This window comes from Aphelocoma coerulescens, chromosome 18 (genome assembly GCF_041296385.1).
Source record: "Aphelocoma coerulescens isolate FSJ_1873_10779 chromosome 18, UR_Acoe_1.0, whole genome shotgun sequence".
Lineage (NCBI taxonomy): Eukaryota > Metazoa > Chordata > Aves > Passeriformes > Corvidae > Aphelocoma > Aphelocoma coerulescens.
The window spans coordinates 2,665,316-2,677,434 of NC_091031.1; the positions used below are offsets into that span (position 1 = coordinate 2,665,316).

General features: G+C 42.5%; 1 protein-coding gene across 1 annotated transcript in view; it reads right to left on the minus strand.

Annotated features, from left to right (window-relative positions):
- Window positions 1-1,500: 1,500 nt before the first annotated feature.
- GNA13 (G protein subunit alpha 13) overlaps window positions 1,501-12,119 on the minus strand; it is a 29,792-nt gene continuing 19,173 nt past the window's right edge. The window contains exons 3-4 of the mRNA XM_069032312.1: window positions 10,744-10,794; window positions 1,501-6,339 (exon numbers count right to left, since the gene is read on the minus strand). Coding sequence (XP_068888413.1) covers window positions 5,767-6,339; window positions 10,744-10,794 — 624 coding nt within the window. The 3' untranslated portion in view covers window positions 1,501-5,766. The remainder of the gene's footprint in view (window positions 6,340-10,743; window positions 10,795-12,119) is intronic.

Consider the following 12,119-nt stretch of genomic DNA (forward strand, 5'->3'; position numbering starts at 1 on the left):
CTGCATTTTTAATCCCTCCTGTCGGTTATTGTGCAATCACCGAGTTACTTGAACAGGAAGGAAGAGGCTTGAGCACCCAACCTACATTCAGCACTGCAACGAGGTGTTTTGGTAAATCAAAAGTGTTGCAAATGTGAGGAAACTTCATTTGCTCCCGTAAATCCTGGAATGTGCTCGTTTTTCCACTTCTGCTCTTCCCACCACTTCAGCCCCCAGCACATCAGTGTGGTGAGGTGATCACAGCCCAGGAGTCACTGCTGGAGGGTCCAACAACACCAACCCATTCCTAAGGAGGAACTATTAGTTATTTATATGTTATTAATTATCTCACAGAATAATCATAGAGTCATGGAATGGTTTGGGTCAGGAATGACCTTAAAGCTCATCCAGTTCCAACTCCCTGTCATGGGCAGGGACACCTTCCATCAGACCAGTTTGCTCAGGGCTTTAGTCCCCCCAAAAGCTTCACCAGAAGCCCAGGTAAAACCAATGCAATCACACTTGTGATATTTGGATTATAAAACCCAACAAAAATGACTTCTTAAGATGAGTTCTAGGTAGGTTTAGTTTCACTCCTCAGGTGGCATCCCAGGAAGTGGGATGCAAAAAAAGTAAGTCTCAAAAAAACCTGAGGAGATTTCAAGTCAGAGCAACAGTGTTCAGCTGATTGACTGTTCCAGAGTGAAAAGAGGTCAAGAGATGAGGCAGTGATTCCTCAGAACCAGCTCTCCCAGGACAGGCAGGACCTGGAATCCAAGCCACATGGAGCTGAGCTAAGTTCCAGGACATCCGGCAGGTTTTGAACTCATTTCAGTGATCAGAGATGGCTCCTGAGAGTGTCCAGGCTCCAACTCACCCACGGCAACAGCCACACTGAGAATTCCTGCAGCTCCTGCGTTCCCGTTAGCAGGCCCAGCACTAATGCTGAGCTCTGACTCTATAAACAAGGATGACCTGGGCTGAGTAGTTCTGGGGATTTAGTGTCCACAGCATGCCAGCCAAATCCAAGGGCTCTTGTGGAAAATGAATCATCTCAGGCCTATAAAAACTGATGAGAAATCAATGTTTTGCAGCAAAATTCTGCTTCATACTGCAGCCAGTGAGCCTCTTCTCCAGGAGGCAGAGGCTGGCTTAGTCAAAAAGAGCTAAAAAAAAATAATAAAAACAATTCCGTCACACCAAGATCCATAATTCATAAAGGTTTGTCGCAGAACACACCCAAGTGTCATCAATATTTTAAATATTGAGCACAAAACTGGCTATCAGGTGCAAGTCAGCAATTTCCTGGTGCCTCCCTGCCGGGGACAAAGTCATCAGGCTGAGCAGAACGTGGAGGACCCTTTCGAGCAGAGAGTTTGTTTGACTCTGTTATATATTTTATTTCAAACACAAGATGTGTTTGCAGGAGCAAACCAGCCGGGCTTTGCCAACCAACAAAAAGAGTCAGCTGGCTGCCTCTGCTCGTTATTAAACAGAAAAAATGATTTCATCACACCAACATGAGGCTGTATATGTTTATTCATCGTCAGTAATTTTTGTACACAAGGCAAATATTAATAGCTGAAAGGCAACACTTTTGGAGAGTATGTACAGAGCAATGTACAAGCAAGTGTAAGAGGTTTGAAACTATGAATCAATTTAACCATTTTATAAAAAGGAAGTGATGCTTTTTCTTCTAAGACCTTCCTTAGAAATAATTTATTGCCAATCTTAAACTAAAGCAAGGAGAGAAAAAAAAATTTACAATAAAAAGTAGTCCCTGGAAAGTTTATAAAAAGTTAAACATATAAAATTGTAAGCCACAAACATTTATACAATGCTAATACAAATCTTGGTTTGTTAAAGATCTATGAGGTTGTTATAAAATATATTTTTACATAAAGGCTTCACGTAAGGTAAGCTCTCACTGCTACTGAAAGCGCAGGAAAGCAGTTTTAAATAGTCTGCAATTCAACTTATTTTCAAGTACAACGCAAAGAAATTGCAAAATGGCACTGTATTGCAATGCTGTGTAATTAAAAACTATGTTAATGGTACCATCAGAGAGACAAGACCTGTAAAGTGAACTGGTGAACGATTCGGCACGGCGGGAGACTTCCCGTGGGTGTGAACAGGAATGGTGCTGGAAAATGAACCTTCTGCAACCATGAAGAAGAATTGCCAGGGCAGAGTTCTGCTGGCCATGGGCATGACAGCTCAGGCTGGGAGCTCAGAGCTGCTCCCACATGGGCTGGGATCCACCAGGAACGCCGGCCCCAGCCCAGGGTCAGGAAGCCAGGAACACCCACCCACCCCATCCCTCTGCTGGAATAATGGTGATGGGCAAAATTTAAAGCTACTCACAAATGAGCCCCATAAACAGCCTTTGAGATCAACTTGACTTTTTTTTAGGAGCAGTTCTTCTAGAAGAAAGATGAAGTTTCACACAAACTGATGGCTTATGCTCCCACATACAATATATAGAAAAAAACCAGTAAAATTTTTAAAGCCCTGATGAACAGCCACAGTTTTTAGGTATCAATCATCTCAGTTGAACACTGCAGCAGGGGACAGTCACTAAAACACCAATTTCACCTTCAAGTACAGCTTGTACAGGACAGTGGTTTATCTCCATACAGTCAGTGATCTTTAGAACACAGCTCACTCCAGCAAAGAGAACTAAGGAATTCTGGGAAACTTGATTTTCTGGAAAACTTCACTTTCTACCTGCTTTCCCACCTTCACCAGGAATACATCCCAACCTTGTACCACAGACTGGTTTCCATGAGGAAGCTTCACTCTCACCAGCAAACTGTAATTCTGGTTGCTCCAGGACAAAACTCAGTCTGTTCAGAGCATCAACCCTTCAGAGCTCTTTTACCAAATTTACATCCTGCTATAAACAAACGGTATTTAGAAACAAATCTAACAGGAAACACAAGGTGTGCTCTTTTCAGGGAGCTCATGAAGAGTGAGCCTGAAGATGGGCAAGGGCACTGATTTGGAGTTTTTGGCTGTAGGATAACACAGGAAAGATGTAAACAGGAACATCCAGGTGCAGTGCCTCACCCCCTCAAGAACTGGGAGTGGGAAACCCGAGTGACTCAGTTATTTCATGAGAACAATTCATTTCTGCCTGAGATTCATATAGTGCTTTATCTACCCGGGCCTACAAGTGACCCAGCACTGGGGTCCCCCTTGCTCTCTTACAGGCCGCGGGGTTCACAGGGAGAGTGATCTGAAGGGATTCAAACCAGGGATTTTTGTGGTGGTTCTGGGGAGAAACTGCTGAGGATTGTCCCCACTTCAGCAAAGGTCAGAAGTGCCCAGTGCCTTGGTGATCCTGGCTACATCCTTAGACTGACATCAGTTTTGAGCATTTTCAGTAAATTAACACATTCCATTGACCAAAAATTCACCAACACTTCACGTAAATTAGTTTAGACAAATCCCTGGTACTCACCCTATCATCCACTACCAGTCTTTAGTCTTTTCTGCAATCATCTGGTCTGACACCCTCCAAAACACCTACTGCAGATCTCTCCAAATTAACTGTTTTAATCAGAGCTGAGTCTCTTTTTTGAAAAGACACTTGTTCAGACAACTGTCGGCAAAGGAAAAAACCAACCCAACTCCTCCTCTTGTTGACAACCAAGGATATGGATTTGTTTTCTGCTTTCCAAGACTGGACTTGGAGGCCACCAGAGGTTTGTGTCTGTTCATGGAGCCCTTATAGCCCAAAGGAAAACTTCTGCTCCCATCACAGGTGTGTTGTTCAGTCCTTGAAAGAGCCTCACCAGCATTTCCTGAGGTCTCTGCTTCATCCTCCTTCTTGAATTGCTCACATGTAACCTGAACACAGCAAATCAGAAATAACCCATGTCCAGTAGAGGCAAAATCTACATTAAATATCCCCATCCAAGATTCTATTAACCCTCCTGATCATCAGTGTTGCATCCAGACTTTAGAATTATGTTTAGATTCTGCACTGTGACTTCTCCAAAGCTCTTTTCAGAATTCTTTCCTCCCCAAACAGTGCCTGATCACCAGAATCACGGACTAACCTATGACTATTCACTGGATGATATAAAAAAATAGAGGTCTTTCAAAGCACCTAACTAAATAAAAATACACGATTCCCCTTGTACTGCCAGGAGAACGAGGTACAGAGATGTTAATACAACTTACAATCACAGTAAGTAAAGGCTAAGTTCAGGAGACAGGCAGCTTTCCTATGTCCTGGCAGGGCCACTGCTCCCAGCAGTGACACCACCCTGTCACCCCCCCTCTCGTGGGATGGGAGTAAGAATTTATTGAAGGATTGGCCACCAGGACGATCCACAGGAACTGGCCAATTCCATGGGGCAAAGTGGCAGCTGAACTGCCCACATGACACTACAGCCTGGGGGAAATATGGTAGGGACACTGATTTTTATATCACAATCTCACTCTCTTTTTGCAGTGTGCTGTGGGGTACATCAGGATTGCTTTATTTTCACTATTTTTCATTATTATTATTATTATCTTTTTTTTTTTTTTTAATCACATGGCAATGCTAAAAACTCCCCGTAAGAAAAATAAACAAAACTGCAATAGAACTTTGGGTAAAACAGTCACAAGCAGCACTCTGGAAGATGCTGTGCAACCTATTTGGCTCAAGTACACTTAGGATTGCTTAGACCCAACGGGAAGGTCTCAGAAAGAACCTCATCAGCGAAGCACATTCTGCTGGGACGTGTTCTTGAATTTTTTCAGAAGAAAACATTCATCTGCACGGTGTCAGCTACACAAGGCCTCTGCTGGGAATTCATAAGGCCACTGAAAATGCCAGAGGAGGACAGAACACAAGGAGGCACTTAGGTTTGCAAGTCCTTCCCTCCATCACCAAACGCTCCTGACTCAGAGGAGGCACCCGGGAAGGAGGCAGGGAGTTCAAATAAACCAGTGCTAAGTTAAAGCGCTTCAAGAACAGGTGACCCACAGGTAACATCTGCTACCCACAGGAAACACCTGGTTAGTGAAGACAAAAAATACAAGCTGGGCTTGCTCCCCCCTTCCCACACCAGAGTGCCAAGAGGATTGATCAGAGTGCTCTGTGCTTTGCCATGGCTCCAGGACGTGCGGACGCCTCTGGAGTGAATCCGTGTACTGTGCCAACCACTAATCCCTCATCACTGGACTCAGCACTTCCTGATAAATATGCCTGGAACTCCTGACTTTAAGCATTTTTAAAGCATCTCCTATTCCAACCCAATGCCATGATTTATACTTAACAGGAAGTACGTTACACCCAGGAACCCGCGCTTCAAAGAGATGATTCCAGCAAGGGATTCAACGGGATTTCTAACCAAAAACAGACCTGAGAAAATATAAGTCAGCTATGGTATCACAGTCTTAACAATGAAGTTAGATGTGAAAAGTTTCTCTCTCCCCCCCACCTTAAATTACTGCCACAGTCTAATAATTGCAACAATTTCACTGAAGTTTGGACTTGGAATTCTGGATTTTCTAGGATAATACACATGTTCGTAAAAGGTCAAATTTACCACTTTACAGGTAACTTAGGCATAGGTCTGCTATAAAATTACAACTTGAGTCAACTTGAAGCTACACTGGAAGAGATTAAGCCTGAATTTCTGCAGAAATTGGCAATAATGTGTTCAGCAGCAGCTTTTAGCCACATATCAAGAAGTCTGACAGGACCTGGATTTCTCTACTCCTGCTGTAAACTTCTAGTTAAAAAAACAACACACAAGAGTTACTGAAATACAACAGTCTTTCTGCACATCACTGTAACATCAGCTGCTTGAGGTTGTCGTGCAGGATGGTATCCTTAACGTCACGGAAAACTAGCCGGATGTTCTCTGTGTTAATAGCAGTGGTGAAGTGGTGGTACAGGGGCTTCTGCTGCTGGTCCCGGCGTTTCGTGCGAAAACAATCCACCAGGAATTTTTGGACATCTGTTAAGCAGTGGGGATCCCCTTCAAACTCTGGGAAATAGTCTTTGATGCTGACTTTCTGTACTTTTTCCTCAAGCAAGTCCGTCTTGTTTAAGAAGAGGATGATGGAGACGTTGCTGAACACCCGGTTGTTGACTATTGTTTCAAAAATGTTCAGGGACTCCGTGAGGCGATTTGTCTGCCGGTCCTCCATGAGCACTTGGTCAAATTCACTGGAGGACACAAGGAACAATATGGATGTGACACTGTCAAAGCACTCGAACCACCGCTTCCGTTCTGACCTCTGGCCACCCACATCGACCATCTTGAAAGGGACATTTTTGATTTCAAAGTCGTACTCGTGAATCCCTTTGGTCGGCCTTCGTGCCAGAAGGATATCTTGCTGGGAGGGAAGGTAATCCTACAAAAATAAGAAGAGTTTTCTGATTAGGATATGATCATGGGGAGGGGCACAGGTGAGCTCAGTGGAGAGAGCAGTTTGCACAGGAACAGCACGAGGTTTTCCATAAAAAGACATGGATGTGGATTTCCATGCTAATACTGGAGCTTTTGGGAAAGGGCTGGAGTCCAAAGCAGGAAACACACCCAGTATGAAATCAGAACATGTACCCCAAAGAACTTATGCTTCCCCTTTGCCACATGACAAGGATCCGTAACCAACCTGGCAGGTGAACCAGCAATTCCTCATGCCAGTTTCCCTCATTCTGGATCACTTTATGCCTCCTTCATTCTCTTCCCACAATGCTGGCTGCTGACACTGCAATGCAGCAAGTGGGTTCTAAAGCAGGTTTCTCAAACCAGTAACTATGGGATATCCCATGCCAGCTGTGGGCTCTCCATTCCTCCTGTGCTCTCCTGCAAACTGCATGACTGCTTCCAGAAACAAACCAGCTGCTCCAAATAACTTCAAAGCAATCAATTATGCCTGAAAACTAAAACTTAAGCAATTTCCTGTGTTTGTGCCACGAATCTTTGCATCCTCCTTTATCAGTCCACACTGGTGAGATCACACTGCCTGACTTTGTCTGAAATTTACGGTGCAATGAGTAGAACAGGGCAAGAAAGTGAGAGCTGGGGACAGCAGTGCCTTTCCAGCCTGGGGGGCACAGACAGCTGGATCCTGAAGTTCTCCAGCCCACCTTTCCCCAGAATTTAAGAGGCATTCAAGAGACTATTTTTTTTTTGATTGTTACATGAACATCATTAACAGATACAGATGCTACAGGAAGAGGAATTCTTGTCAGTCAGCTTTTGACAGCATGAAATTCAACATTCGTATTGGGGATTCCTTCATTCCTAGAATTACACTTTTGTCAATGGTCCAGGTCTTTCTGCTATCTGCAAAGTGCATCTCTACCACACAGCTGCCTATGCTGGACTTCAAAACCTTGTTGGTCACTTGTTATGGAAACTCTTCCTCACATTTTTCCAGCATTTCTCACAACTTTAGAGAGCACAATTTAGGATTTGGAATTTCAGTCTCTTCTTAAGAAGTGAATGATCTATGATCTTCCTTTGACAGTGCCAGTTCCCACACTTGGAGCTTTTATAAAGATGTGTAAGACCATGGTCCAGAAAGTCTGATTCAACCACTCAGCTGGGTGGGGGAACAAGCACACAGCACCATGGCTATTTCTGTACTTGTATCCCAAGTTTAAGGCAGCTGGGCAAGTTCAAGCCACAAAAATAAAATTTAAAAATCATGAAGTGAGTGCAACACTCCAAAACTCAAAGATCACTTTGCTTTACCCTGTGAGCTCCAAAGTGAAACTAGAGAGAGAGGGCTTTGTCTGAACTCTGGGTTCCTTTTTCAGAGCTGCCCATGACTAAGGCACTGATTTTTATCGTGGCACGAATTACCAAGCAGCTCAGAAGCACAGGCTCCCCACCCTGCAGCCTTTGCTGCAGCACTGCTACACATCCAAATCCCACACCACCAAAATCTGGAGGAGAGTAGAACTGCTAAAGCAGCATCACGTTCTCTTCAAACTGAGCAAAAGAGGTGCTGCCACCCCCTTGTCTGATTAATGAACAACTTTAAAGGGTGATAAGACTTCTCCCTTTATTAAATTTATCTTGGGTCTTTTCTACTGAAATTATAGAGAGGAAAACAATCAGCAAAACCAGTGCAGTGACTGTATTAAATGTCACTAGGCACATGTGAAGGGATCTTGAGCAAAGCTGACTGTCAACATGTCACAGGTTCAACACTTATTCCAGCTTCCAAATGGGAATGTATATTCTTTTGTTTTCCAGGTAGTCTCAAGTTCTCAGAACAAAACCAAAAAGTCTTAGGAAAGCTCAGGAGTGACTGAAATTATTAAAATACATAAACAAATAAAACTAACTAATATAACAGACAAAGCCATATACACCTTCACTACTGAAACAAGGGCACAAAGCAAACTCTCCTGGGAGCTGACCTGTAAAAGGTTTATTCAGTAAAGCTTTCAAGAATGAGGAGCTTATCCCTAGAATTCCTGACAAATTCCCTCTCGAGTACTATTACTCATTGAAAATTCCTTCCACACTTGCAGCCACAAAGAGAATCCTTTCAAGTGCTTTCAACTTCTACACGCACAGAAGACCTACCACGGAACTGGGTATCTTTAGGGCCCCTTCCAACCCAAACCATTCCATGTTTTATCCTGGATATTGGCTACTCTGATGCAACAGGCAGCAAATGAGGGCTCTGAGTTCAGTGTTGGTGTCCAGCCATCATCTGCCTACAGGAAACCAAACACAACAACTCCTAGGAACTCTCCCAGTATTTTAGTTATCTTTTTGAAGGACAATTATGTTTTTTCCCTCATGCCCAGATCCTTGGAATGCAAGCAGCTTGCCCCTTTCTCAGTGTTGATCCCGTTCTCCATATCTAAATACTTCAACATCAGGTGATTTCCTTGGATGGCACTGAGTACTATTTTCCAAGTTTTTTCAATGTTTACCCATCATCAGTAAGTGTTTTTTCCCCTCAAGCATCCTCACATTGATACTGATTTAGAACATGTGCTTTCTTCCTGATTTTCCTATCTCCTTTCCTCAAATTCACTGCACTCTGCTTCCTCTAAAGGAGTTCCTTTGGTTATCAGTAGCTCTTTTGGCTATCACATCACTGTTTGCCTAGTTCAAATTACAATTTAAGGCATGACTAAGATCCAATCACAAGATGGAAAGCCAAGTCTCTCTGTGAGGTATTTTGGATACATACAGTCTGCACTGGCAGTTGAAATAGCAACACACAGTTGCAAGGAATCCAGGAGATCCCACGCATGTCTGCCTGTCAGATACTCTTATTTTGCTGATCTGATTAAATCTGAACATTAAGTTCTTTTCCCTCAGTGCTGTTATCAGCTCCCTTTTGGCAAGAAGCACAAGTGAATTGCAGATCTATGTGTTTATAAGTAATTTAGTTGCAACTCAGCCCAGTTGCATCAGATAAGAACAGTCAAATACTTATATTTACAATTTGGGGAAACAATCATTAGACAATCATTAGACAATCTTGCATATAGATAAGAATAAACCAGAAGAACCTATCACATCTTTCACTAACAAAACTTAGCTAGCACTTTTTTCCTCAAAGATTTAACATTTTCTACAACAGCAGATCCTGATGAGTCCCTCTGATTCTCAACACCATTTGGTCCAACTTGAAGCCAGAAAAGCTGTAATTCAGAGTGCTCCTACAGCAATATTAGACCTGCAGTAAGTGCGTGTATATAAAAATGTTTAAAAAGCTCAACTACTGACTAGGTTTCACACTTTAATGAAAGAATGGACCAAAGTTTCTCCATGAAGAACTCTGAAATAGAACTGCAAAACTCCACCCAGTATTGTTGGGGAAAAACCCAAGCCCTTTGAAACTCAAAGGCACTGGATTCAAAGACCATGAGAAATCCACCACTGGCAGAGAGTTTAGCAGTTCATCAGAGTAAGTGCAGTTCTCCTAAGTGCAAGTCTTATAACTTGAGACCAAATCCAAATTCAGAGAGCAAGTGCTGGAGTCCTCAAGCCAGCAATCTGGGAAGCACAATGACCACCAATGCTTTAGCTAGAACAATGACAGTTCAAAGCAGAAAAATAGTCGGGCTTAAAATTTAATCTGTTAAAAAGACAAATGAAATTAAGCATGATGTAACAGGGTTTCACTGAAGTGGTTTGGATTCCTTCATTTGTTACCATCAACTGGGAATGACCATGGAGAAACTGCCTCCCCACAGAGTTCAAGCCCCATATCCCATTTTAAAGGCAGTTTTTCCACATGCCATTCCTGCAATCCACAACTGATGAGCATCAGCATATACATTCATTATTCAAGTACTAACTAACAGTTCTATAAAAAAGTATTCTACAGAAATTTCAGGGGTTTTCCCCAGAGAAAACAGACTTTATTCTTTACTGAGTTTATGTTAAAGTAGGTATTACTGGAAGGTACCGCTGACCTGTGACTGATTTAACTCAGAGTTCCTAACTGGACATGTAACCCTAAACCCAGTCATTTTTGGATGTCATTTAGTGTTGAAAAGCTACTTTAACATTCTCCTGACTGGTCAAGCATTTGTAGCTTGATTTTTGTTCAATTTTGACAGAAGGTATATTTCCAGAAAGTCTTCTGGCCCTTGCAATGTCCCTTGTTTTTGACATGGCAGTGATGAACTGCTGAGATAATGCAACAGTCCAAGTTAACTAAAGATAAAAGTTATTGGAGTAGACACTAATTACATTTCATCTATTTAAAACCCAGAGATCACAAAGACTACTTAAAACTCAAGACTGGGAAGAAAAATAAAAAAGGACTTACTTGTTCTCCAAGTTTATCCAAGTTGTCCAAGAAATACTTTACAGATTCCCCCTAAAAACAAATCAAACAGTTATTTAAATAAGCGACATCCTTGATCCCAATAGTTTACATTCTGAAGTCCAGATAATTTATCGAAACCTACATTTAAGTGTTGTAAGCTTTAATCATTGCCATTTTTAAAAGCAGCTATCCTAAGAATACAACTGATGATTTATTCTTAGGCCAGTTAATATTTAAGCTTAAAAGCATGAAAGGCACATTTATAATAGTCACATTCTTTCCAAGCTTAGACTTGATAAATAAATCCAAGTGTTATCCACAGGGAGCATCAATGAAGCGGCCGCACCTTCGTTATGAAAAGAAACATTTGATTCCTCTGAGGCTTTGCAGAGTGTGCACACACAGGCATTCAGGTACAGGGATAAATCACCAGAGGAGGTTCATTAATACTCTAGTGCCACAGGACTCATTCCCACAGGTACTTCCCCGGAGCACAGTGAATGATGAGCAGAACAGAGGATGAGAAACCACAACAGATAAAGCATTTTACTCAAGTTTCCCATCAGACACCAAGTTGGACCAGAACTCCTTACTCTGGGAGCGATGAGCAAGAGCTCCAGGCTGCCACACATGATATCACATTTACTATTCAGGTTATCCAGGTTATCTTCTGGATTCAAGTCATCCCTGTCCTGGCAAAAGGTAACTGCAGCTTTTAATCCCTCCAGTAATGCGGAACTAAAGATTTTTTTCATGGTAAACCTGAGCCACAGTCTGAACTCCAGCAGAACTCCAGCAGGGTGCTGGGATTATGGAGGAATTCTTCCATGGATACTGTTGCACCTGAGTTGCAATAGGAAGGTACTGATGGAATTCACTGCAGAGAAAAGCACATTTTTAAGGTTCTCAGCATCCTCAGAGAAGCACAAATCTGCTTCCTTTTGGGAGCCCTTAATTACCAGCTGTAACTTAGTCATTTTACAGTAAGTGCAGAAAAGAAACCACCTGTGCTTTCACTCTGCAGGTGGAAGAGCAGAATTTTGACTGAGTTTTCTTGATGAGAAAATCAAGCAGCATCTGAGGCCAGGGTGACTACACCTAATCCAGACAAGTGGATTAGGACAGGAGCTACACCCTGATAATGACTTCCCCTCATTCAACCTGAACCCTGCAAACTTATCTAGGAAGAATATCAAACCTCACTACTCAACTGTGTCATCTAAGCATCTACCCTGAGCAGAGTAGGGTACATAACAGGCCAAAAAGGGTTCTGGCAGACACATCAGTAAGGTACCTCTGCAAGTTTTCCAGGCACTAAAATAAGTTACAAAATACAAGTAGATACCACACCTTTAAGCATGCAGTTTGAACATCAA